At 35.7% G+C, this 26,378-nt stretch overlaps 3 protein-coding genes across 4 annotated transcripts; all 3 read right to left on the bottom strand.

The window, feature by feature from the left end:
* Positions 1-207: 207 nt before the first annotated feature.
* Positions 208-9,686, bottom strand: LOC136811661 (uncharacterized). Of its 2 annotated transcripts, XM_067068285.1 has the most exons (24): positions 9,581-9,686; positions 9,201-9,473; positions 9,045-9,083; positions 8,586-8,825; positions 8,284-8,349; positions 7,891-8,069; positions 7,670-7,720; positions 7,088-7,184; positions 6,430-6,634; positions 6,090-6,229; positions 5,650-5,850; positions 5,149-5,351; positions 4,853-5,009; positions 4,097-4,623; positions 3,600-3,880; positions 3,367-3,411; positions 3,132-3,188; positions 2,847-2,909; positions 2,546-2,623; positions 2,229-2,413; positions 1,854-1,923; positions 1,503-1,564; positions 1,023-1,182; positions 208-776 (listed from the first exon to the last, which is right to left on the bottom strand). In XM_067068285.1, the coding sequence occupies exons 2-24, from the start codon at positions 9,237-9,239 to the stop codon at positions 400-402; spliced, it is 3,522 nt and encodes a 1,173-aa protein (XP_066924386.1). In that variant the 5' UTR covers positions 9,240-9,473; positions 9,581-9,686; the 3' UTR covers positions 208-399. The 2 variants fall into 2 exon arrangements, with proteins under 2 accessions (XP_066924386.1, XP_066924384.1); XM_067068283.1 differs by lacking the exon at positions 9,201-9,473 and having other exon boundaries at positions 9,581-9,680.
* A 4,809-nt stretch (positions 9,687-14,495) lies between these two features.
* LOC136811658 (uncharacterized) lies at positions 14,496-16,470 on the bottom strand. Its single transcript, XM_067068281.1, has 3 exons — positions 16,008-16,470; positions 15,499-15,857; positions 14,496-15,286 (listed from the first exon to the last, which is right to left on the bottom strand). The coding sequence occupies exons 1-3, from the start codon at positions 16,373-16,375 to the stop codon at positions 14,934-14,936; spliced, it is 1,080 nt and encodes a 359-aa protein (XP_066924382.1). The 5' UTR covers positions 16,376-16,470; the 3' UTR covers positions 14,496-14,933.
* Positions 16,471-16,499: 29 nt separating this feature from the next.
* LOC136811660 (uncharacterized) lies at positions 16,500-18,519 on the bottom strand. The gene is made up of 4 exons (XM_067068282.1): positions 18,476-18,519; positions 18,103-18,344; positions 17,036-17,681; positions 16,500-16,666 (listed from the first exon to the last, which is right to left on the bottom strand). Exons 2-4 carry the CDS (start codon positions 18,340-18,342, stop codon positions 16,500-16,502), a joined length of 1,053 nt encoding a protein of 350 aa, XP_066924383.1. The 5' UTR covers positions 18,343-18,344; positions 18,476-18,519.
* Positions 18,520-26,378: the final 7,859 nt, after the last annotated feature.

The following is a 26,378-nucleotide window of genomic DNA, read 5'->3' as shown; positions in this document are numbered from 1 at the left end:
GATTTTTTCTTACTATTGATTATCAATATTTTCTATCGAATATTGATTCTAGACTAAATATTTGCTCATTATAGACTAGAGATTACCATTGTTTATTGTTCAAAAAAAGCTCCGCCGAAAAGCCGCTACGAAAAAGTTTAAAACCTGAAATTCGGGATAAAAGGTACTCCAAATTTGGGATATTAATTGGTAACCTGTTATTTTTCTGGAATACAGCACATTCTTAAAGTTCATTTTTCTTATAATATTTTCCACAGCTATAGCTTAGATTGAAAATGTGTGACCTTCTAAACGAATACAAGAATAAAAGAAATGAAAAAATAAAAGAATAATCTCTAAGTTTGTAACATAATGAAAAAATGTCAACTAAGTTTCAAAAAAGTCTTTTGGCCATCGTAATCATTCAACAGTGAAGCTTTTCCGCCACATCGCCTTTCCCTCCAACATAAAGTCTTTGAATCCATCAGGATCCTTTTCATATTTCGTTCTGATGTTTCTGATTACTTCTTTGATTTTGTCCCAAGGTCGATCATCAGTAAGAAAAATTTGATCAATCATTTTGAAGTTGTACACTTCAATATACTTTTTATTCAATTCAGAATATTCAGTACGGACGAGTGGTAGGCTCGAGTCCATAATCACCTTACTGTGGACAAAGCACAGAAGTCTCAGCTGTGTACCATTAAGGAGATTTGTTTTCTTGCAAGCGTGCCATTCCTTCGACGTTGTAGTTGAACGTTTTTTCTTTGCTTTCGGCTCCAAGGATACGGTTGAATCTAAAGAAATAGTAAATAGCTAGAAAAACGTAAACGATTGTTGTTACTAGGGATCGACCTTGGATCAAAATTAAAGAGGTGATGAGAAACGTAAGAACGAAATGTGCTAAATATGAATCATCAAATACAACAGTATAATTGCGAGATTAAGCGTATAATTGGCCTGCTAGAGCAAATGCGAAGTGCAAATGTTGCTACACAAAGGTGTCCTTTGTCGTAAAAAAAGTAACAATGATTGAGACTTACCGTTATCATCATCTGGGCAGGGGCAATCTACAGAATTGCGTAGATAATATTCCACTTCTTGTAGCGTCAAGTTGAGAATGGTGGACAAGTACCACTTGATCACCACTGGAAAGATTACATCAAGTTTTAACTTAACGTAGTCAGTGGCAATGATATTGGTCTGGAAAAAAGAATAGAAAAGATATGGAAATTTAAAAATAAACATGTCCTAATCATTAAAACAAGACCCATAACATTAACGTTAATTTCATTGATTTAACATGAAAATCAATTACATCAAAATAATAGCAAAAAAGAGAAATCGTGTCTTTGGTTTAAGAAAGCTTAAACAGGTTTAGAAGTTACCCTAAAAAGATCAACGTTTTAGAAAAATTGCAAGAATTTTTTGCATTTCAGTATGCTTAGTATTATGCTTTTTTGGCAAATCTGAGCCTACTTATGCTTATAAACGTTATACTTATAAAGAAAAAGTGTAATTACCTCTGAATGGATTTTATTGAGTTCTTCGCCAAGGCGATCTAGGGTGAGTTCTGTGATGCCACCTATACAAAATTGAATTCGATTAATTACAATATCAAAGATTGACTTCAGCTTTCTAATCATGCAGTAAGAGATTAGAGATCCTAAAAGCGACAACTTTCTTATAAGAAATTTGATTTTTCTAAAAAGTTTAAAACGTTTTTGCAAAGTGTACAATATCTCAAAAATCGATTGAACGTTCGAAACAGATAGACAGAAAACTCAATTTTGGTAGACTGTACCATATCCCGAATTATAATTCAGAGTGTCAAATTAAATGAAATCTTTGGAAAAAACACAAAGAAAACTCACCATAATAGGAATAATCTGAGAGTTCGTGAAAGAGGATAACTCTTTGGATTTTTCTTCCATCACGATCGGTCTATTATTAACAAAAATGAAGCAATTGAAAGCATTGGTAATGGATACAAATGAATGGTTCTGTTATTAAAAGGTTAGGGTCAGTGCTTAAGATCCGGAAAAGTAGGGGCACTCGAAATCTGTCTGCCAATCAAGATAGGGCGACTGGTAGGAGCGAGTAACACTTGTTATAGAGCTTAGGAGCACAAGCTATTCATAGCTCCTGATTCTGTGTACGAGCTTTAATGATGTGGCTGAATAGTTGAGAGAATTGGGTATCACATTGTATCAGAAGATATTAGCACATAAAAGAAAGACGTTACATACCATATCTCGAAAGTATTGCCGTTTACTCCTGCTGTAAATGTCATACCGGAACGACTTGAGTTTTCCAGTTGCCAGATCCACCACCTTGCTTTTGTTTTCCTGCACGAATAACCCAATTTCATCAGGTTTGACTTGTGCTGCACGATTCGAACATGAATGTAGCGTGTGCACTGGCAGTTTTGTGGCTGAATGAAAGAAATTAAGAGAAATAAGTATTTCAGAAATCCCTAAAAAATGAAAGATATACAGATACATATTCCCAAACCTAAGATCATTGCTATCATGTTCACTAAAAGGAAACTGACAAATTTTCTCACCTTCAAAGTCGTCTTGGAAAGTTAAACTTGACGATGGAGTTTTGGCGGAGACAAAATCAAATACGTCAGAGGCATTACCTAAACAATAAAAACAAGTGACTGGTAAATAATTTTTCAGTATTGAAATTTATAACTAAGTTTATTGTCCACAATAGAATGGATAAGAAGTCTAAACTGCTCGAGTGAAAAAGAATTACAAAAGGGTGGTTTTATATCCCGAATTCGACGCGATGAGCTCAGTGGACGAGCTACGGGACGAGAAGTCGTTACGATTAGTAGTGGATAAACAATAAATTCTTACTTTTGTTCAAATTTGCAGGTATAACCGAAGAAGAATCATCAGCAATCAATTCAGCATCCAATTCTAGAAAGAATTAGAAAGAATTCAACTAAACTATAATTCAGTTATAATTCAGTTAATACAATGTACGATAATAAGTTTACATAATGACTTAAAGCTACAAAATAAGGTTAGACAACACCCGGAATCTTGAAGTGAAACCGATGAATTAGTGCATTAAGACAGCCCCTTGACCATCATGAGTGATTGAAAGTTAATAGAATTTCGATAAAAAAGGTACCTTACCAGGTTCTGGTGCCTTTTTAGCTGGAGTTGAAGTTGTTGGTTCGTCATCAGCAGGTCCTGAATGAGCAAGAATAAAAATCAATAAGTTTAATAAAAGCCTTTTATGTTGTATCAGGACTTTTCAGAAAAACCAGTCAGACATAGATTAATATGCATTTTTGGTGGATTCTCGGACACCTACGCCTGGTATGAATAATCAAATGTTAATGATAATCTGATTCAAAAGATAACTTACCAGTTTCTTTTACTTTATCAGATGGACCAGCCAGAGAATTTGTAACTAAAAATTTGGAAAAAAAATAGCATAAATGACACATTAAATAGAAATGGGAATTGATATCAACACAGACTGTACCATATCCCGAATTTCAATTCAGACTAGAACACATCATTCTGTTCAGCTCTAGGTATAAAAAAGTTCATGTAAATTCATATTAATTAATTTAATGGGATTAAACATAAGCTCACAATCAACGTTGTCATCTTCTAGGTCATCAAAGCATGCCATAAGTCGGTCGTCGGTGTATTTCTTTCCGGTGGAGCCCTGTATCAGCTTGGCCATGTTATTAAACCATTTCTTCATGTCATTTTTCGATGGTGGTTTCTGTTGAGCTAACATTCGGTTTCGATCGGCCACGATTCTCTCCGTTTCTTTGCTGGGCAGGAACTTTGAGTAACACTTCATCGAGATGCGCAACGCCTCCCTGTTCTCCCAATAGGCGGTATAGTATTTGCGTGATGTACCGGGTCTGTAGAAGCAAAAAATACATGAATGACAAATTGATTAAAAAAATCTAAACCTGCCAATCAAAAATAAATAGAGAATTATGAATTGATATCAACACAGACTTACCGTATCCCGAATTTTAATTCAGACTAGAACACATCATTCACCCTTCGGACAGAGATGGTTGATAAAAAGAACAGACAGAGGCAAGTATTGCAAACGGAAATTGAATTTATACCTGTGCTTCATATAATGCAGAGCTACATTGTCGCTGTTTTCACCGTCCACGCCAACAAGCTCCGTGCATGCAGCGCAACGGAGGCGGGACGGGGAAACTCTGGTATTGTCACTTGATTGGAATACATCGGCTTTCTGGAACGAACGACTGAAGGCAGATGAAATCATGGCATGTTCCATGAGCCCAGGATCCTTTTCTTCTTCTTCTTCATTTTGTTGTACCTTGGCTCTCTTCGAGGAGCTTGTAAATAAGAGCTTGGAGTCTGCTGGGGCGATCAGAGGACGGATGAATTCAATGTAGCCGTTAATAAAATCATATAGTTCTCTGTTGACCCACATCACTTTATCTCCGTAAACGATACATGTCTTGTACTTGGAGGACTTGAATTCAAAGCCACAAAAACCGTCTCCAGGTGTTGTTGGGGCCGCATTTGCGATATCCTCCAACGAAATATTCATAAGATTTGAGGCTCGAGTTCCATTGATGATATTTATATTTATCATTAAATAATTGCGAACGTCACAGGCCTGAAGAAATATAGATTACAAAATTATTTTAAAAATGGCTTCTCGAAAGAGGAAATAAAACCACTTATCGACAAAACGTAATTAAAGTCATTCGAAGAAAAAAGTTGTAGAAAACGACTATTTTGCTCATCAAAATCTATTAAATTCAACAATTTCTTACGATTTCGCCAATTTTCACCCTGATATTCTTATAAAAGATATAAAATAATATTCAAAGAGAAAATTTTACTTGTGCAATAGTGACTTTTCCCATTTTCGGATTGGAACTGTACGAAATTTTGGCAAGGAATTCGATAACGCCTTGAACGTGTTCGGAATGACCCCATTGATGCAAATCTTGAGGTGTGATCAAGGTAGCGTGCTTCCAGCTTTTCATTAATTGGATTCTAAAAAAAGATTCGATGAGCATTAAACAAACTGACAAAAAATGCCTCTGAAAAGATAACTTGCTTTGTTACTAGAACACGCCTTTTTTCAACGATTTAAACGGTAAAAAGGAAGAATTATAAAGGAACTGCAATTTACCTTTGAAGAATAGGTTTCTTCGTTCGATTTTTGAACTCCTTAACCTTTAGGAGAATGAGCTCTCTTTCATGGGACGACATACCGATGTATACGAATTTCAAGCGGCTATACGCACAGAGAGCTACAAGAGAGTCCAATTTGCCTGAAAGAGTACCCGCAGTCAAGTGTGGCGTCTGCTCGTTCTTTGGTTTCTTAGATTGTGCCTGAAAAAAGAAAGAAATGAAAAGAAAATTCAATGCACAACTTTTCATTTGATTTCGATACATCTATTCACACAACTTTGCGTGCCCTTGGTGCAAACAGAGTACTTATCCGAAGTTTAAACGAAACATCATTCGATTGCACTATATCCCGAATTTATAAATTTTGAAGATTAAGAGGGCCAGACTAGAGAAAACTAGATAAGTTAAGATAAATAATTTTTGATTACTGTATATCCCAAATTTCCAAATTTCAAGACTAAGAGCTTAAGTCTAAGTAGACTCAAAAGTGGTGACTTACGACAGCAATTGCTAGCATTGGATTGAAAAAATCATCCTCCAATTTGTCAACGTCGTATAGAGCGATTTTTGAACCTCGCGTCGACATGCTGGGATCAATGGTTTTCCAAATGTAATCGACGGAATTGTGGATCGCTTGTGCTGCGGTACTGGATTTTCCGTTGCAAGTCTGTAACCACAACTTAAAGTCATCCAAAATGTCCTAAACAGAGAGAATGACAGTTTGTTAGATATAACACTTCATAGAATTCTTGACTACATATTGTCCTACAATCTCAGGGAATCTTTTTGTAACAAAACATACGTGCAAAACACGAATGAAATTTGTGTGGGATCCATTTGTAAGAATCCATTACCTTATTTCTACGTAAAAAACTTTTCTTGACAATCATCATTTGATCAAAGTAAATAAAGAGAATTATTTCGAATAAAGAAACCAACCTGTGCACACGAGTTCGATTCGAAATCATAGGTGTGCCGAAAATTTTCTTCTCGTTTGAACTGATTTGCTCTAGCAGGAATAAAGTTGAATTGGCGGGATGTCTTTCTGGTGCTTTTTGTACAATCAATGAATTGAGGAGCTGAAACATTAATACAGAAATGCGTTAGTCTTTCCTTATATACTACTTATAGAGAGAGTATGACACCGTATAAATTGAAAAATCACACAGCATTTCATATCTGTTAAACTCCATTTAATCCTCCCTCTATGGATTATCACAAAATTTACAGAAAAAAAGAAATCGAATACAGCTTTGAAAGCAAGGAAAAAGAAAATAACCTGTCCGTAAGCTTCTAGATTCATCACGTTTGTCCATCAAGTCTTCAGGATTCAGCTTGTGATAATTTTTCAAGTGTTGAGTAATGTCCCCCTTTGCCTTATGACAAATAGGACAGACATCCGGGGCGACTGTATTTTTCTTGATTATTAAAGTCACGTGTTTAAAATTCTGCTCAATTTTAGACTGCAGCAGCTTTGCAGACTCCTAAGAATAATAAGAAGAATGACATCATATCTTTAAAGTAGCTTACTTTGAAAAATTCAGCAATTGGCTGAGATAGGCAGTGGACGAATTGTCCATACGAAGGACAAATTTGACAAAGATATACATGTAGATTATTCCAGATATTCGTAGCATTGAGAAGAAGGATTTTCAAATAAAACTTGTTTCTAGTTCTCTGCATATGAGGTTTTTGCTTGTAACAGCTCTAGCTTTCACACCTTGACCATTAGGATTGCTACTTAGAAGATTCTCTTATGTGCTTAAAATAGTATAGGGGGTCATGATTAGGAGATATTTGTATAATTTGTATGACAAGTCATAAAATATGAGATGGACATTATGACGATAAAAAAATTCGAAAAAATGGAAAATGACCCCACTATAATTGACCAAAAAAGAGAAATGGATTGATAGATAATGAAAAAGATGAATTACCTCTGTATATCCTTTATGCTTCTTGGAAAGATGGGACCAAATGTCACGTGAATGTTCTTTTTTGGTACACTGTCGAACAGGGCAGTAGATACCCCATCTGCAAAAGAAAAGTTGGAAATTTCTTAGAGTATTTAGATTATATTATATCCCGAAAAGTACTTCCCTGTGTCACAGACCCGGTGGGACCCCCTCCCCACTGGAAAAATTGGCCAAAAATTCGTTCCCGGTGAGAGAAATACCCTAAAATTTCATCCCCATTGGAAAACTACACTGAACTCCCATCCCCACTAAGAAGAACAGCAAAATTTTGGAAATTCCCGCTGGATTTTTGAGCTGTAAACAATAGAATTCAAAATTCCCACTCATTAAAAGCAAGGGATTTTCCATCCCCAATGACATTTGGTGCCTTCAATTTATCCCCACTGGCAAAAAAATTCTCACCAGGTCACTGAGACAGGGGTGTTGTTTATATCAACAAAAATAAAGGCTTCTCTTTGCATAATAAAGAGGTTTCTCTTAAAACATGAAATTGAAACCCTATTCTTTAAAAATGATTCCGAAAGGCCCAAAAAACGTTCATACCTTTGCTTTGAATTCTGAACGTACGGGACGACAGGAGTGTCAGTGCCATATCTAAAATGGTGATAAAAAGTTATTTAATAACCATGTTTTCATAATCAGGTTAATAGCATGTCATTAAAAAGTGTAATAATAAAGTAAAGCCAAATGACCTTTCAAGCCAGTGTTATCGTTTTGTTCTCATTTAAACAGCAGCAAGTCATATAATTTGAAAATTTTCTTACTCCTCAATGAGACGTTCGGATATTCGCTCTCCAACGCTATGAACTGTCTCTTCAAGCTTTTTCATTTCATCAGTATTTATCTTTCTTCTGAGGAAAGATCTCCAGGAATGTTCGTCGGTGCGTGGAAAGAACCTTGCTGAAGGGAGCAAATAACTTCCAAGTTGATCTTGGGTGAAAAGCTGTAAAGACAAATGAAAGAAGAACTTTAGTGAAATAGTTAAACTCTTAGAATTTCCATGATAAAAATTTCCTTAAAAAATCCACAAACAGAAATGTGTAAATAACAATGTAACTCATTTAACTTTTTTTTGAAACATAATTTTCAAATGGATGTCAGGCTAAACCTCATGTTGATAAAATGGCTAAAATCTAGTTTTTCATCTACTCCCTTACCTTTTTCTTCGGAGTGTGGGATGACTTCTTGTTTGACTTCTTGGCATGTTTGCGACGTCCTTTCTCCTGGAAGAAACAGAATAATTATATTATCACGATTATCTTAGTGTGGTAAGTAACCACTGGATTAAAGACATTTTGGGTTAGGGTAGGAACATTGTTTTACTGCTCAATCAATGCTAGGATTAAAATGTTATTCCTTATTTTCATTTTACTAATGTTTTCCAGAAATATTCATTACAGGAGCTACATGCAAACTTTACAATATAAAACAGGATAATAATAATTCTCGTTGAATATACCTGTTTGAGTTTCTCATCGAACAAGTCAATGTCGATGGACTCATTGTCACTAGATGATGTCGAAGAATTTGACGAAGAAACAGCTGAGGATTTAGAAGCATAATTTGACGAAGAAGAAGAATATTCAGGAGACGAATTTGACGAGGACCCCGAAAATAGGGGTGCAGAAGTTGAACTTGTTGAAGACTCCGATGAGGACCCATCTGAAGTATCACTTGTGGTCTTTGAAGGTCCTCTGACCTGACAAGGAGAGAAATAAAATTTAGTAATGTCCTGTAAATAAACTATCCTAAATTAGTGATTTAATATAGCCTAAACCTAGAAAAAGAAGCAATGTTTTACCAAGCTTTGGGGTATATTATATCCCATATTTAGCCTTAAATATACTAAGTTTTATTTGAAACATTATGTGGCCTAAACAATAAACATGCACTAAATTGTGCTATGAAATAAAAATACCTTTTTCTTGACCCTTCTTTTGGCCTTTTCTTTTTTCAGCTATAAAAAAGAAAAGAGAACGATCAATAAATGATTAAGTTTTCAGTGAGAAAATGATAGCTGCTACTGGCAAGATGAAAGTAAATTTGAAGAATACAAATACTAGAATGGAACAACCTCAAATAATAGGCCTTGTGTCAGTATATTGTTTGTCATGTAACTGTGTCTTCTGTCTTATAATGTTAAGTAAGTTGTTTGTCATGTAACAGTGTCTTGTCCTATAATGGTTCAGTAAGTTGTCTGTCATGTAACAGTGTCTGTGTCTTTTAATGTCAAATCAATGTAATTGTTACAGGCCACCCAGCCAACTTTTGCCAATTAGTTAGTAAAATTGGGACGTCTGGTGGCCCTGTTGTTGAAGTCAGTGTTTGTTAAGTGTTGAAGTAGGTTCTGAAAGATGAAAAATTTAAAAGTATGAAGGCTTCACCCCTGACTTTCATGATGAAGCATGAACTAAATACAGTAAAAAGTACTGAAAATATTTTTTAAAGGAGTACCTGTGCATACTTTCTCGAAATCCGTTCAAGCTTGGCATTGAGTTCATTCAACTTTTTATCTTTTTCTTTGTTACTTTTTTTTGTCTTAGCCATTTTCAATAAACCTAAACAAAAGAAAAGTTTAATATCATGAAACAATGTATACACCAAGAGAAAAATTATGCGTAAACAAGAAATTTTCTTGCGAAAAGACAAAAATTGAAAAGTTTACGGTCTGCTTTGCAAAAAATACTTAAACGTTCCACTTCAAATTTAAAAAAGTAGCTAGTACTTATCAAAATGAAGCTGCATATATATTTTCATGATGTAATTACAAGTAGAAAAAAAGTTATGCGTAAACCAGAAATTTTCTTGCGAAACGACAAAAATTGAAAAGTTTACGGTCCGCTATGCAAAAAATACTTAAACGTTCCACTTCAAATTTAAAAAATAGCTAGTACTTATCAAAATGAAGCTGCATATATATTTTCATGATGTAATTACATGTAGAAAAAAAGTTATGCGTAAACCAGAAATTTTCTTGCGAAACGACAAAAATTTAAAAGTTTACGGTCCGCTATGCAAAAAATACTTAAACGTTCCACTTCAAATTTAAAAAATAGCTAGTACTTATCAAAATGAAGCTGCATATATATTTTCATGATGGAATTACATGTAGAAAAAAAGTTATGCGTAAACCAGAAATTTTCTTGCGAAACGACAAAAATTTAAAAGTTTACGGTCCGCTATGCAAAAAATACTTAAACGTTCCACTTCAAATTAAAAAAATAGCTAGTACTTATCAAAATGAAGCTGCATATATATTTTCATGATGTAATTACATGTAGAAAAAAAGTTATGCGTAAACCAGAAATTTTCTTGCGAAACGACAAAATTTAAAAGTTTACGGTCCGCTATGCAAAAAATACTTAAACGTTCCACTTCAAATTTAAAAAATAGCTAGTACTTATCAAAATGAAGCTGCATATATATTTTCATGATGTAATTACAAGTAAAAAAAAAGTTATGCGTAAACAGAAATTTTCTTTCGATAAGACAAAAATTATAAAGTTTTCCAGCCGCAGTGTAAAAAATACTTCTAAGTTCTATTCCAAACTTCAAATGCTGTTAATACATATCAAAATGAAGGTCCCTATAAATTTTCATGGTTCGAATCGTGCAGTACAAGTCAAACCTGATGAAATTGGGTTATTCGTGCAGGAAAACAAAAGCAAGGTGGGGGATCTGGCAATTACAGCAGGAGTAAACGGCAATACTTTCGAGATATGGTATGTAAGGTCTTTCTTTTATGTGCTAATATCTTCTGATACAATGTGATACCCAATTCTCTCAACTATTCAGCCACATCATTAAAGCTTTTTGTATGGTCTTTGTTTGCAAAAATTAGAACATTTGGTACTCAAACAGAAGCCTACTTTCCAAAAAAAGGCTATCACATAAAAATAAAGTCTTGTACTTTCTTTCTGACTAAGAAAATCCAGTTTCCTTCGACCAAATCAAAGCAAAGCAAGCACATCGACATCTTCGATTCTTGCCACGTTTATGTCGCTGTAAACGTCTACCATTTTTACCGCATTATACCAGTCGGACTCATCATGCTATGTATATTTTGCTTACGGAAAATTAGTTCAACCCGACTGGATTTATTCTAGCCTAGTATTGAGCACTAACTAACCTAGATACTTTCACAAGATAAATGTCCGCGGCTACATCGCAGAGCCAGTGTAGCCGGACGGTCTATCGACCGTAGTTCACCAACCACTAGTCCGTTATGCTTCATATTTGGACCACACCTTCCTTGGGTGTGGCCCGACCCCTTCCGGGTGTTTCGGACTTTTCAGAACCCTCCGGAACTCCCCGGCAAGCCTCCGGAACTCGCGACTTTCTGCAAGCTTTGGGGGCTCCTGCAAGGCCCCAAAGGCTTGTTATAATGAACTCGAAAAGTGAAAAAGATGTCCGGGCATAAAGACCGGCGATTTGGGTCGTTTGGGGCATTATACCGGCTTTTCCCGGCTCAGGAAAGTCCGGAAATGCCCTTTTTAAGAGTACCGTAACCATAGCTCGGTCTGGAGGCCCCCAAAAGTCCTGTAAGCCTTCCTTAATGTTGAAAACGGTCTGAGAGCAAAGCAGAAGGGTGCTTTCGACCATTCCAGCCAATCTGGGCCTTCCGAAGGCCCGGCAAAAGTCCGGAACGAATCCGGAAAACCGTCAATGTCAACTTTCTAAATCTCCGGTTTTAAAGGCACGCCTGGAGTTGGAAGGCCTTCCTTAATGTTCTGATGGGCTGGGATGGACGCAGAGCATCAGTCCCGAGCCGTACGACCCCCGGTGGCCCGGTCCTGACCCGGACAGGGCCGTCCAGCGGGTCAAAATGGCGATTTTTGGGCATGCGGAAATCCCTTTATTGCGAGACCCCCAGGACCTCCCAGACATCCAAACCGGTCGATATGCAAAGCATGTGTGCCACCCTTTTAGGCCCAGGTGCGGGGGACCGTTCGGGGACCCCTGTTCGGTGTACGGGAGGCCCCTAAATCGGTCCACGGAGCGAGCCAGAACGATTTTTGCCGGCTTTTTACGATACTTTGAGGAATTTTGAAGGACCCGCAATGGTGCAGGTGTGTACCCTGACATCCCCTCTGACCGGTTGGCACCGGCCAGACTCCCCGGACACCCGGCCAGGACCCCCAGGGGCCGTGCACGGCGGTACCGTTTTTATCCAATTTTGACGAATTTTCGCAAATATTCAAGCCTTTTGAGGCCTTTTGAAGGCTTCGGATGACTGATGGAGGTTGCTGGCCACGAGGGAGAGCAAGGCAGAGGGCATCCAAAGTGATGCGAAGGGCTGTGATAGGCTGTTTAGGCCTGTAGAGGCCAAACTTGGTCTAACCGGGGTGGGTACCCGAGGGAGGTCATTTTTAATCATTTTTGCTGGGTTCTCACGACACTTTGAGGAATTTTGAAGCACCCCAACCGGTTCAGGTGACTACCTTCACATCCCCCCTAGCCAGTTGACATCAATGGAACTCCCGGGAACGTCTGCCGGGACCCACATGTCCGGTCCACGGTGGTACCCGATTCTTGCCACGTTTATGTCGCTGTAAACGTCTACCATTTTTACCGCATTTTACCAGTCGGGCTCATCATGCTATGTATATTTTGCTTACGGAAAATTAGTTCAATCCGACTGGAATTATTCTAGCCTAGTATTGAGTTCTAACCTAGATACTTTTCACAAGATAAATGTCCGCGGCTACATCGCAGCGGGTGTAAAAGTTAAACCTGAGTTCGGGATCCTCAATAGTTTTTTTGATCGGGATAGAGTACCTTCGTTCTAAATTTTTCTATTGATTAGTTATCAATATTTTCTATTGATTATTGATCCTAGACTAAATATCGGCTCACTATAGACTAGATAGTCTCATTCTTTTTCCATTAAACAACTTCCGCTGGCGGAAAACAATTTAAACCCAAAATTCGGGATTTAATGTACCCAAGAGTTCGGGATATAATACACTCTTTCCGATTTTTTCTTATTATTGATTATCAATATTTTCTATTGTTTCTATTGATTCTATTGATTCTATTATATTGTATTCTATTAGTCTACAATCAATAATCAATAGAAAATATTGAGAATCAATAATAAGAAAAATTCGGAAAGAGCGTATTATATCCCGAACTCTTGGGTACATTAAATCCCGAATTTTGGGTTTAAATTGTTTTCCGCCAGCGGAAGTTGTTTTATGGAAAAAGAATGAGACTATCTAGTCTATAGTGAGCCGATATTTAGTCTAGGATCAATAATCAATAGAAAATATTGATAACTAATCAATAGAAAAATTTAGAACGAATGTACTCTATCCCGATCAAAAAAACTATTGAGGATCCCGAACACAGGTTTAAATTTAAATTTAACTTTTACCCCCGTGCGATAAATCCAGTCGGGTTGAACTAATTTTCCGTAAGCAAAATATACATAGCATGCTGAGCCCGACGCCATTCTCGCAAAATCTCAAAGTAGAACCGTCGGATATCGCAATTTCAATTTTTTTCTAATTTCACCGCGAAATGATCGTTTTAAGTCATTTAAAGACAGGAATGGTGTCAAACTATTCCAGAAAGCGTTTTCCGACAAAAAAATTCAGGAAATAACAATTAAATAAACAAATATTTAGAAATCGTAATTCGGGATATGATATAGTCCAGGTTTAAATCGCTCTAGGGACAAGTAAAAAAAATTTTTCAAATTTTTTTTTCGATAATAAAATTCTTTGCTGCTTAATGTATCATCATGTCGAAAAATCGCATTAATTGAATTTTTTTTTAAAAAAATATAAGAAAAGAGAGAAAAAATTTTTCTGAACGTCTAACACGTCGGAGATACAACTTACTTGGATTCCGGCCGAGATGGAAAAGTAATTTAGACCTGACTTTTTTTCGGAAAAAACCGATTGGGATCGTAGGTTTTGACATCAAGGAACACGAAAATCGCGGTGAGAAAGTTAGATTTAATTTCTATGACTCTGCGGGGGGCAATTAGGGAATTCGGGATATGGTACAGTCTCAAAAAAGTTAAAAGCTCACCTTGAGCATCGAATTTTGCTAATTGTCCAATAAAAATTGCATCATTGGAAAGAGCGTCATCAAAACTATCAAAAAAGTGTCATCCCCCCAAAAAAAATAATTACTGCATCCATACAGACCAGAAATGCGTTTAGACCTGATTCACGGTTCTAAACCAAATTCGGGATTCTAACTTTGGAACTATGGTTAGGGTTAGGGTTAGGGTTAGGGTTAGGGTTAGGGTTAGGGTTAGGGTTAGGGTTAGGGTTNGGGCTTTTGTAGGTTATGGAGGGCTGTAGAGAGAGGCATCAATTTGTCCCATTGGAATCGGTATTCAAAGGAGGTATTTCGATTATTTATCACCTGCTACATTGTTTTCTTTAACACGAATTCGTATATCATAAAATAAATAAATAAATATTTCATCCTAAAATTACTGCCCACATAACGCAACACCATCCGTAGATCAAACGTCCTCAGTGTCATCATTAAGATTTCTTCGCCTGAACAAATAATACCAAAAAGATTTACAAAATTGAAACATCTCATTATAAAAAAGGCAAAAGAAGAAGAAATTTTGAGATGTACCTTGCTCTATACTTCAAAATATCACGAATTAACAGACCCAATATCAATAGCACAGTGTACGCCACATGAAGATACATTATCAATTTCCAACAAATCGTCATTTTTATTTTCTTTTTCTGAAAAGAGTTAAAAGCTTTATGTTGATCGGAGTCTGAAACTTTATAAATTCTAATACAAAGGGTTATATAAATATATTTCTCTATTAATAACAACACGTCTTCCTAGAAATTTCCAATGCTTTCTCAAAATATTTCTCATCACCATTTCTTATGTCCTTTTTGAATTTACGTTTCATGGATTTAAGCGATTCGTAAACGTGAGTACTCCAAGTCAACTTCAAACCGTGCTCAGATTTGATGTCTTTCCATGTGGCTTTGGAAATGGGTTTTTCATCTTTGATCATATCACGACAATAATATATGATGGAACACGTGTCTTTTGGATTAAGTGAGCGCGAAATGAACCATGTTTGAAATTCGTCTTCCTCCATTTTCTCAGGATCATTTTGTTGTTCGTCCGGTCGAGTCAAGTTAATCTCCTCTTCTACGCTGAGATCTGAATGAAAATCAAGTAGATTTTTGATTTAATTTTGATAAAGAATTTACAAGAAATTGTAATTTTAAAGTTGCAGTACTGATGTGAGAAGTCTATCATCCTTTGACAGGCAAGGGAAAACTGTATTTGTGAAGGAAAATTCTATATCTGCAAGGAAAAACTCAAAAAAATATTATGGAAGAGTAAGATATATTTAAAATGGTTATTATTACCGTCCAGTATATTTTGAAGACTTTCATCGGAGAGGTTTGCATCAAATGTACTGGTCAAAAGCTCTGCTTGATCTGCCATCCACTCGCTCACCTTAGTCGAAGACGTCTCCATTTTTTCTTCTGTAAAAGATAAATCCTCTGCAGTCTCTGTCGAGCTCGATACGGTGAAGTCAGAAATACATTGCATAGCCAGGCGAACAGTCTCACGGTTATTCCACGTTTGTATGTAGAATTTGGCCGTTGTGCTAGGTCTGTTCTTCATAAAATTGTGAGCTAAGCTGTCGACGGGTTCATTTCGTATAGCGGTCAAATGGGATGCAATGGACTGCCTGATTTTCGTTGGACTGATACGATCCAAGCTAAAAAATATGAATATTTAGAGAAGGTTTAATAAGTGAAACACTAAAAATACTTAAATGGATAAAGAATATCCTCTTACAGGATAGCATGGTATTAAAAAAAGGCCGACCAATGAAAAAATTCATTTCGAAAATGTTCTTAGTTCTTACTTTTTCCTTTTCTTTAATGCTGGCACTGAATGGAATAAATGAGTGATTCCGTTAGAAATACAAGAGTGTGACATCTTTTCTCCACCTTTGCTTGATAGAAACAAATATCTTTCGCTGAGTTGAAGGTCTGCATCGTTGGTGCGAGCTATCTTTGGTCGGAAGTGAACAGCAAATTTGTTCAAATGTGAGAAAAGCATTTCAGAGCAGACAATGCTCTTCTTTCCATAAAGCATCGAGGTTTTGTACTTAGTGCTTGATATCACCATTGCATCGTATTCTTTATCGTGTACAGCATTTTGCAAATCAGCTATTGAAAGGTTAATGAGGTTGGATGCCCTCAATGCATTTGTTATGCAAAGCGTAAACATCAGGTAGTTTTGACAAGATATGGCTTGTTCTGAAGTATAATTAGGAGATGTGAATTTATCAATACCATTGAGATTTGATAAAATCTCTTTTGCCCTGTCACTATGCCAAAGATCTTGCAATCAATCAGATCTTGCAATCAATCAGTGTTATTATCAATTTCTTGCAATCAATCAATTTCTCCAATTTGAAATCTTGCATTGCAGATTGACGTTCCTTGCAATACGGATGGAGTCTTCTGTTGAATTCTTGAGTTTTACTTCGGATACGCTGCATGTCCGGATAGGTCAACCCTGAATGGTAAATTATAGACTTTATTTAAATACAAAATGTCCACTTACTTAATAGCACCTCTATAAAGCCTGACAATACTCTTTTTAACAAAATATAGATTGCGCAGAAGTGATATTCCTGCATGCGTAAACTTCATATTAAGTTTACGCTTACGCAGAGAAGATATTCCTGCATGCGTAAACTTCATATCAAGTTTAGGCTGCGTTAACCTTTTGTAAACATCAACTTTACAAAAGTGATAAAATGTTTAATCCTCTTATTTCATGCAGTGACTTGAATCAATATTAGTAGCAACTTTAGGCCATCTTGAATGTGTTCTCAAATAATGGATAGAACTTATTAACTCCAAAAATGATAAGCTAACATACCTAAAAAGAGCTGACGGCTAGTAGAGAATTCGATGAGTTTCCGCAAAGATGAAAGCTTCGAGCAGAGAGTGGTCGGCTTTAATTGACTTTTAGAACGATTCATTTGCAAATTGTGGTCTTTCAGTTTTGTGAAATGTGGAAGGAAGAATGAGTCTTCAAGAGCATTTGTATCGGAAAGCTTGTTCGGGTACAAAGTTAGTGTAGGGTCGACGGAAAGCCATATTTCTTGAAGGTTTGTTACAATTTGCTTCGATGCTCGAGGGGAATGGTTTAGTACGTGTTGCAACCAATCATTGAAATCTTCGGAAAAAGCTCGGTAGTTGTCATAGATGTGTTTAAAGTCTGTCAGAGTTTTCAGTTTATGTTGTCTAATATCGCTCTCTTTAATGTCACGACAGTTGATAGCGAACGATGGTTTCTTATACGTTGGAGCTTTATCATTCTTGTAGTCGTTCAAACATTCATTGATCGAATTCTGTGCAGGTGGGCATATGAGATTTCCTTTGACATAATTTTGTAAAGGTGTTACCTTGGCAATGTCACAGTTCATGGCTTTGAAAATTAAATGGTCAGCTCCAAATTTCCCGTGGTATCTTTTGATGTGTTTGTCTATGTCTCTAACACAAATTCCACACGGTTTGCAAACCTGAAGAAGTTAAATGGAATTTTAAAAATTAATTTACCCACTCGATTCGCTACCTTTGAGAGCAAAATCAGTCGATTAACTAAAGAATTAATAATTTTTCAACGAACGCTTCGCCATCCAGTCACAAATGGCATGACACCGTTCAAAGGAGATAACTTTATCAATGCGAAGTTGGCCGAGTGGTATAAGGCGCTGGTTCACGCACTGGGGGTACCGAGTTCGAATCGGGTCAGGGTCACTTGGAAATTTTTGACCAGGTTTCGATATTTTATGTTTTTTTGGGTGTAGATTCCAAAAAAAGTGGTCCGAAGTCATGAAAAGTTGACAGAAGGGAGCTACGTGACCGTAAAGGACCCGGTGGTCGTGAGGACTTGAAACTGATAAATTAAAAAAAAACATTGACGGTTATGAAATGGGTTACCTGTGGTTGCTTTGAATATTTCGATTTTGTATGCAGATAACGAAAGAGTGTCACACGACAAGATGATTCGAGCTTTGCAGATCCTTTTTCCCATTTATGACTTTCGATCAGATGACGGCTTAAGTTGTGTCCAAAAAACCTGCAGTAAGCTTCCACGCAACGATACAGTGGTCCTTTCGCCGAGAGAACAATTGGTTGGATGGTGCCAAAGATTTCTTGAATTTGCTGAATTGGGTTCATGACTGAAAAGATAAACATGGATATCAGAATAAGGCATTATGATATATTTAGAATAAATAAAATATGGCTAATGATTTTATATTAGAAGATAAGAAGTAAAATTAAACAAGAACGAAACAAAGTTTGTACTTACATAAATGTTGAGAGCATCTCTTCTCTTCAAGCGCACTGCTTGATATGTGTAAATCTTATCTTGTATTCTCTGTTTTTTATAATGTGGTATATCCCTATTTTTAATTTCCCAACGGATACAGATACCCTCGCCTTTTTCCCTTGATAAATAAAACATAATAAGACAGAGAAGACTTTCTTTACCTAACTCTGTTTACGTTTCTCTAAATTCCCAAGACAATTAATTACATATATACTTAAGACATTTAAATACCTTAGATTACGTAACCCGCTTGTTGTAATTAAATGTATCTGTAAGAAATCATATTTTTTATCAACCACTTACATTGACAATAATGAGACTTGAGTTACCAAGCGAGTTAGGTAGAAAAAGGCATGTTTCTGTAGAACCTATTTAATGCTTCAGCATCGCTTTTTACATTAGACAATGGGATATGGCAAGGAGTTATGACCCTAACCCTAACCCTAACCCTAACCCTAACCCTAACCCTAACCCTAACCCTAACCCACATCCCTTCATATGGACTCCGAAAGCCGATCAAAATTGAATTTCGCAAGGAACATGAGTCACATATATTCCCAATATCAGAAACGTGCTTCCAAATTTTAAAACTTCCCGTCGTCCACTCAAGCAAGAATAATTTTTTCAAACACATGAATCAAGCTTTGGACATCGAGTCCAGTGGATTTGCTGCTATTGAATAGACGTATTTTTTCAAAGTGCTTCAACTCAGCTTGTTTCGAGGTCAGTTTATTTGTAGTTAGGTTTATTGTACTTTTTACTAGTTGATATTCTTATTTTTCAACCTGCTTTTGATAGTTAGATAAATAGTATTTTTTTAAATAAACACGGTGTATTTTTTAGCACTGTTTTCGAAGTTGATGACTGATTGGAAAATCGATCGACTCAAGATTTTTATACTTTTTAGAAAGAACTTTCTAAAGTCTGTTCACGATAGGTGTGCACTCTTTTTTGTTTTGTCTATAACTTTTTAAAGAATACTTCAATCGTAATAAATTTGGTACCGTTGGAAAGGTATTAATGAGTGGAATAAGAAAGGAGAAAATCGCGAAATTTAATACAAGCTATATTTAAGGGCTCTGATCATAGTGAAAAATAGGTTTTGGAATTTGAAGGATAAAATCTTTTGCTTTCGTTTCTTTGACATGACATTAGGAGAAGACTGTGGGCGCGTTTGCGTTTTAGAGCTCCCTTATCAAAATGTAGTTAGGAGAATCTTTTGTTTACTACAATACAGGTCATGCATTTAACAAACAGTCCAGATAAGTTATACGGATTGTATTATCAAACTTAATCGATCTTCCCCTCATTACTTCCTTTGTCCTAAGAAATGCTCAGACCCATCTTTAGAAATGGATTATCTCCTATAAGTGTAGACCCAACCAAGGGCACCCTTTAGTACAATAGACTCGTGCATGTTTTAGTAAGGAAGATCGATTAAGTTTGATAATACTATTCATATAGCTCATCTGAACTTTTTGTTTAATGTATGCTGCCCTGTATTGGGCTCATCCAGAAAAAATTCGTATTTGGGGGATGGAGGATATAACGATTCTTTGCAATTTACCCCAGACAAAGTGACTTTTGACCCCCTAGACAACACATTTATCCCCCCCAGACAATATATCCACCACCCCCATGTACAAACATTTTGAAAATTTTTGAGTGAAAAAAACTGACGAAGTCCCTCAAAGTTGAAATGCTCTTCTTGGCAAAAGCCTTCATTTATATCATTAAACTTCCTCCTTTCGATTTTCATATTTAGGATGCACAAAAATGGTTGGCCTAAGAGAAAATGTTTAACACGATATGTTTTCATGGTTTATATAATGCACAAATTAACATTAATTATTGCATACCAATTTACAAAAATTCACTATGGTCAGAGCCCTTAACGAGGTATCCAATTGCTAAAATTGACTTAGTTCCCGCGAAAATTAGTTCTCAATTATTATATATATATTTAGTTGATATTGTTGTTTTGTTCCAAACTTTAATTTTATTTCTGCAGTATTTCGGTGACTTTATGGAGCCAACACTTTTTCATTAGGTCGAAACAGTAGAAACTTACATCACTGTAATTATTTTATCTCAAGTTTACTTTACCTAGAAAAAGTTTTTTAACCTCCCTAACGTGCTTCATTTTTTATTTCATCCTAGTTACCAGGCCCGAATTAAATTGATTTCTCATTCAATTTATTTTCGGGATGTTTTGAGTTAAAATTTGATATCATATTTTAAATTTGGATCATTGGTTCAAAATTTCGTAAAAGTAAAAGATAACTTTTCAAAAATTGTCAAAAAGACGTAAGATATGTGTACCTTTACGGCCAAATGATTTTTTCACTCTAGATTTGAATCTCTCCTCCTCAGAGCACAAAATTAACTTTCTTGAGATTTGAATCTCTGCTTCTAAATATCTGCATCTCACAGCTACAATTTGACAAAACTTTGACCTAAATTCAATAGACGATATCGCGTTTAGATAAATGCAATGCATTCTGGTTTCTCGGGGACCCTCAAGGGAATTATAATCTATTCCAGATCATTATATAATCGACATTATAATTCCTTTGAGAGTCCCCGAGAAAACAGAATGCATTGCATTTATCTAAACGCGATATTGTCTCTTGTCAACTGCCCCTCCTAGTCTACTAGTGATAAAAATTCAAACAGCCATTCCTTAACCCTATTTGTATCAAGGGTGGTAAAGTTTTGCTAATAACAACCCCTCCCCGTTGATTTGGCACCTGAGAGTACCTTCCCGCAATTCAAGATTAAGGGCTCTGACCATAGTCAGAAAATTGATTTTAGTATCTGAACATAGAAGTTATGTTTTAGATTCTTTAACATTTTTAACAAAGAATTGCCTTTATAAATTGCTCCTTAATCAAACCCCTTAAGAGTAATTAAAAACTTATTTGCAAAAATGACGTGATGAACTTTAAAAAGACGTTGAGAATATGTTGCATCACCTTCTTTTATAAAAAGTGCTAAGTTTTAATGGGTAATTAACCTTTTTGGTTCGAACTATTTTCAAACTGTCCGCAAAGAATTGAACTATTTTAAATTTTGCGGAAAATTTTTCTAAAAAGATGTGTCAAAAGTTATGACTGTTTTTTTTAAGCAAAATCCAGATTAAAAATTGATGAAAAACCACTATTTTGAAGATTTTGAGACAAAGAAGCATTTACAAAAATTTTCCGCAAAAATTTTTATTGTTCGGTAAAAGATACACCATCTACTGCGAAAATTTTTTCAAAATGTTTTTTCTTCGCCGAAACTAAGCTCTTCAAAGTTGAAATACTCTTCCTCGCAAAAGTCTTCATTTTCTTCTTCATCAAATTTTTTCAATGCAATGTTTAAATTTTCAGATTCAGGAATAGTTGGCCTAACAGAAAATGTATAACATGCCATAGTTTTGTTGGTTACATCAGTCAGAAAACACATTTTAAACACGGCAATTATGAAAAATTCACTATGGTCAGAGCCCTTAAGCAAATAGTTATAACATTTTTGATCGCATTTTTGCGATTTCTTGCAGTTTCTTCTGAAAGAATGCAAAAATCTCGTCGATTTTTTATCTGTTAAGTACTACAAGTGACGATGTTTTGTACGAGGTTGAGCACGAACTGATGATGTTTTTCACGAGGTTGAGCACGAAGTGACGATGTTTTGCACGGTGCTGAGCACGAAGTGACGATGTTTTGTACGATGTTGTGCCTAAAGTTGCGATGTTTCGTACGGTGTTGAGCACGAAGTGACGATGTTTTGCACGATGCTGAGCACGAAGTGTCGATGTTTTGCACGATGCTGAGCACGAAGTGACGATGTTTTTTACGATGCTGAGGCTAAAGTTGCGATGTTTTGTACGATGTTGTGCCTAAAGTTGCGATGTATTGTACGGTGTTGAGCACGAAGTGGCAATGTTTTGCACGATGCTGAGCACGAAGTGACGATGTTTTGTACGGTGCTGAGCACGAAGTGACGATGTTTTTCACGATGTTGTGCCTAAAGTTGCGATGTTTTGTACGGTGTTGAGCACGAAGTGACGATGTTTTGCACGGTGCTGAGCACGAAGTGACGATGTTTTTCACGATGCTGAGCACGAAGTGACGATGTTTTGTACAATGCTGAGTACAAAGTTGCCATAATTTATACGGCGCCGAGCACGAAGGGACGGCACTACGGTGTTACGATTTTGACGACGATATAACTCTATATAAATTAAGGATGAATTTATATATGAAAATGGGTTTGTGAGATGTCTTTCAGTTATGTGAAGCATCTCTGAAAGTTTGAGCGAAAAACGGTCATCTGAACTTGAGTTATAGCCATTTTTCTGATTTTTGGCATCAATTTTTTGCATAATTTAACTAATTATTTCTTAATTTATGCATTTTAAATATTTCTTAATTGGTATTGATTTCAATGTAATAAAACTGGATGAAATTGCTGAGGAGCTCCTGAAAATTTCAAGTCAAAAGCTTTATTGGATGGAAAGTTATAATCATTTTTGTCTTTGAATTCAATTCGTTAAAAGCAGTTTTTGGCATCTTTTGGTGCCGTTCTGGATTTGAGGTCTTGCTTGAAAAAGGTTGTGGATTTATTTCCAAATTGTACCAAAAAAGGCATATTTTAAGCAACTTTGAACGAGCATATCTCGAGAACCGCTTGAGCTATGAAGTTGGGTGACCCCTCATTTTTTTTCTAACGAGAAGGGCTTTCAGAAAAACTTGGTCTCATTTGGCTAAAACCAATTTAAAATTTTCACTGTCCCCCCTAACATCAATCGAACGCAATCGAATATCAATCGAATCTGAAAATTACGGTAATATTCGATTGAGATTCGAATATTCTAGAAACTATTTATAGAAACTGAATATTCCATGTTTCAATGGAAATAATTTTTCTTGAAGTTAAATCTAAGTATTACAAGTAGGCAAGGGCTTAACTATGAGATTTGTTTTAGTCGCGCGGCTGAGGTCGAAAAAAGTGGCTAGAAAATGATTTTCGTGATACACCTCTTAGATTCCACTTTTTTCGATGGAAACTCTCAAATTAGTATATGGAGATTCCAAAATCAAAAAGTTTCCACGATATTATCGTGCAAGTCAAAACCTATTTGTGGTCAAAAAGGTGTTTAATTTTCCATAAATTAATGCAGATTGTGGGGAAATTCCCTGTTTTCCATCAGTTTTTCACCACAAATAGGCCAATAAATTTTGATCTAGAGAAGTTGGGACTTTGGTGTAATACACTTTTTTGCTCAGTTTGAAGAGCTCTATCATGTGATATAGGTTTTTTTTTTAATTTGAAGACCCCCCAAAAATCATGAATTTCCAGGCCTTGCAATTTTGCCTGGAAACGCAAAAAGTCGCCAATTACTCGTTACTTGCACGATAATATCGTGGAAACTTTTTTGATTTGTAATCTACACATACTAATTCGCGAGTTTCCGTTGTTTTTTTTGGAATCTAAAAGATGTATCACGAAATGAAACGTTTTTCGACCTCAGCCGCGCGACNACCAGCTGCGCTGGAAGGTCAGCCCTAAAGGATAAGCATTTATTTTATAAGCAACCGAGTTGCTAAGGGCTCAGGCCTCAATATGGCCCAAAAAATAAGGACCTTGCTTAGCAACCCTGAGGCCTCAAATCCAAATTAGCAACTTTTCTCCTCAGCAATAAAAAATAATTTTGACACAACTTAGAAAAAAAGCCTTGAAAATCTTCGAAAAATCAGGAAAAATGCAAAAATGTGCTTGAAAATTTTTAAGCAACCCTACAAGCAACTTTGAGCCTGGATTTCAAAAACCCCTAGCAACTCCAGGCTGACCCAGTGCTGGGTGAGGAGGTGCTTATAAAAATGTGTAACAAGGTTTGAAAAAAATTTCTTTTTAACAATTGTTTTAGAGAACATCTAGAAATTAACAATATACTTGTACAATTTATTACGTCTTCAATACATTTAAAGATGTAATACTCTCTAGTTATGTAAGTCTTTAATTATTGTCCAATACCAACGTCATCCAACAGCAATAATTCATTAAACAAGACATTGAATTAGATACAGGGTAGGTAAACCAAAATCCATTTCAGCATCATAATAGTCCAAAACGAATAAGCTTTGAAAAAATATTCGTCGATCTAATGAAAGTGATAGTGCAGGAGGAGACGGAACGGTGTATTTTCATATTTCAGCATAAGTGGCTTAAATTTGCAAATAGATGGTCGCCTATTGAATTTCTGTAAAAAAAAAAATATTTTAAATATTTTCTTCAAATAAAAAACGAGGACTTTATTGATAGGTTAGCAGGTATAAAGAATCATTTTGTAGAAATCTCACTTTTTTGAAATTATATTATTCCTCAAATATCAATGACCACTATTCCAACTTTTAATGTAGTCTATTTGAGGCTTCATTGCTTTTAAAGCTGAAGGGCTAGAGCAAAATCTTTAACCTTCCCGGATAAGGAAAAGGGAAGCCACTAAACTCAATGTAGTACCTTGTTTCGATTTTTGTAGTGTCGATATTCGAACTTGGAGGGAAGAATATTTCCTTCGTTGAAAAAAAAGCGTGATAGTTGGTTATGGATCCCTGATAGCATATCTGCAAAAAAAAAAGATAAATTATGGCGCGCCAAGGCTTTTTTTAATACTAATTTTTTTTTATTTTTTATAATACCAACTTTTTTTATAATATCAACGTTTTTTATAATATCAACTTTTTTTTTTATTTTTTTTTTATAAACTTTTTTTTATAATACCAACTTTTTATTATAATACCATTTTTTTTTTATAGCCAACTTTTTTTTTAGTTTCATAACACCAATTTTTGTCTCGCTTACTATGCTGTATATCGTCAAGTGTAGAAAGAGTCTTAGCGTGATTACACCAGCCTGGAGCCACTTGTTTTTTAGACTGGGATGACCATTTCACAGTCGCAAAGCGAATGGGTAATCAGGCCACTGCGCGCTGATGACGACTTATTATGGTCCAAAGTTTTAAAAAAATTAAAATTTTTGCGTCTAGCCAACCGGAAGTCGTTACTAGAGCGCAACCAGTCCTGATTACCCATGATATTTCGAGTGTGAATGGCCTATTTGTTGCCACCAAAATCCATCAACCGATCCAGACCCTCAGCAGAAATTCAAAGTTTCCATGGAACGACAAAACGTTGCGCTGAAATCGAGTGCCTTCTCGTCTACTTTACTCAACTCAGCGTTTATCAACTTACCCCTTTACCCAAGCAGCCACAGGCAAGTCAAGGACAGACACCATGACCATGTGCCTCATGTAGATTTTCCAGTGAAAAAACTGTAAAGGCCCGTCTACATGGTGAAAACTGTAAAGGCCCGTCTACATGGTGAAAAAAGAAAATTGACTAAGCGAGACCAAAAAATTGATATTATAAAAATGAAAGTTAGTTTATAAAACAAAGTTGATATTAAAAAAGTGGTATTATAAAAAAAAGTTGCTATTTAAAAAAAAATTGTATTATAAAAATGAAAGTTTGTATTATAATAAAAAGTTGGTATAAAAAAAGTTGAACTATAAAATGAGTTGGTATTATCAAATTAAGTGGTCTAAAAAAATTTTAGTATTATAAAAGAAGTTGATATTATAAAAAAAAGTTAGTATTAAAACGCCTTTTGGCGCGCATATTTAAAGTCCAATACCAGGTATAATACTAAATACATGCACCAAATCACTTCACCTTTTAAAACTTAGATCTTCATGATTAATTGCTTTACGGTAGTCCTATACTCTTATCATATATTTTGACGTTAAGTAATGAAACAGAACGCTGCTACTAGCTACAAATCCCTCTTATTCTTTCATTGAGACAAAAGACTATCATGATTTTTAACGTTCTTTGAG

The sequence above is a fragment of the Clytia hemisphaerica genome, unplaced genomic scaffold (genome assembly GCF_902728285.1).
Source record: "Clytia hemisphaerica strain Z4C2 unplaced genomic scaffold, Clytia hemisphaerica genome assembly, whole genome shotgun sequence".
Lineage (NCBI taxonomy): Eukaryota > Metazoa > Cnidaria > Hydrozoa > Leptothecata > Clytiidae > Clytia > Clytia hemisphaerica.
The sequence above is the reverse complement of the archived record's forward strand: the minus strand, read 5'-3'. Positions and strand labels throughout refer to the sequence as shown.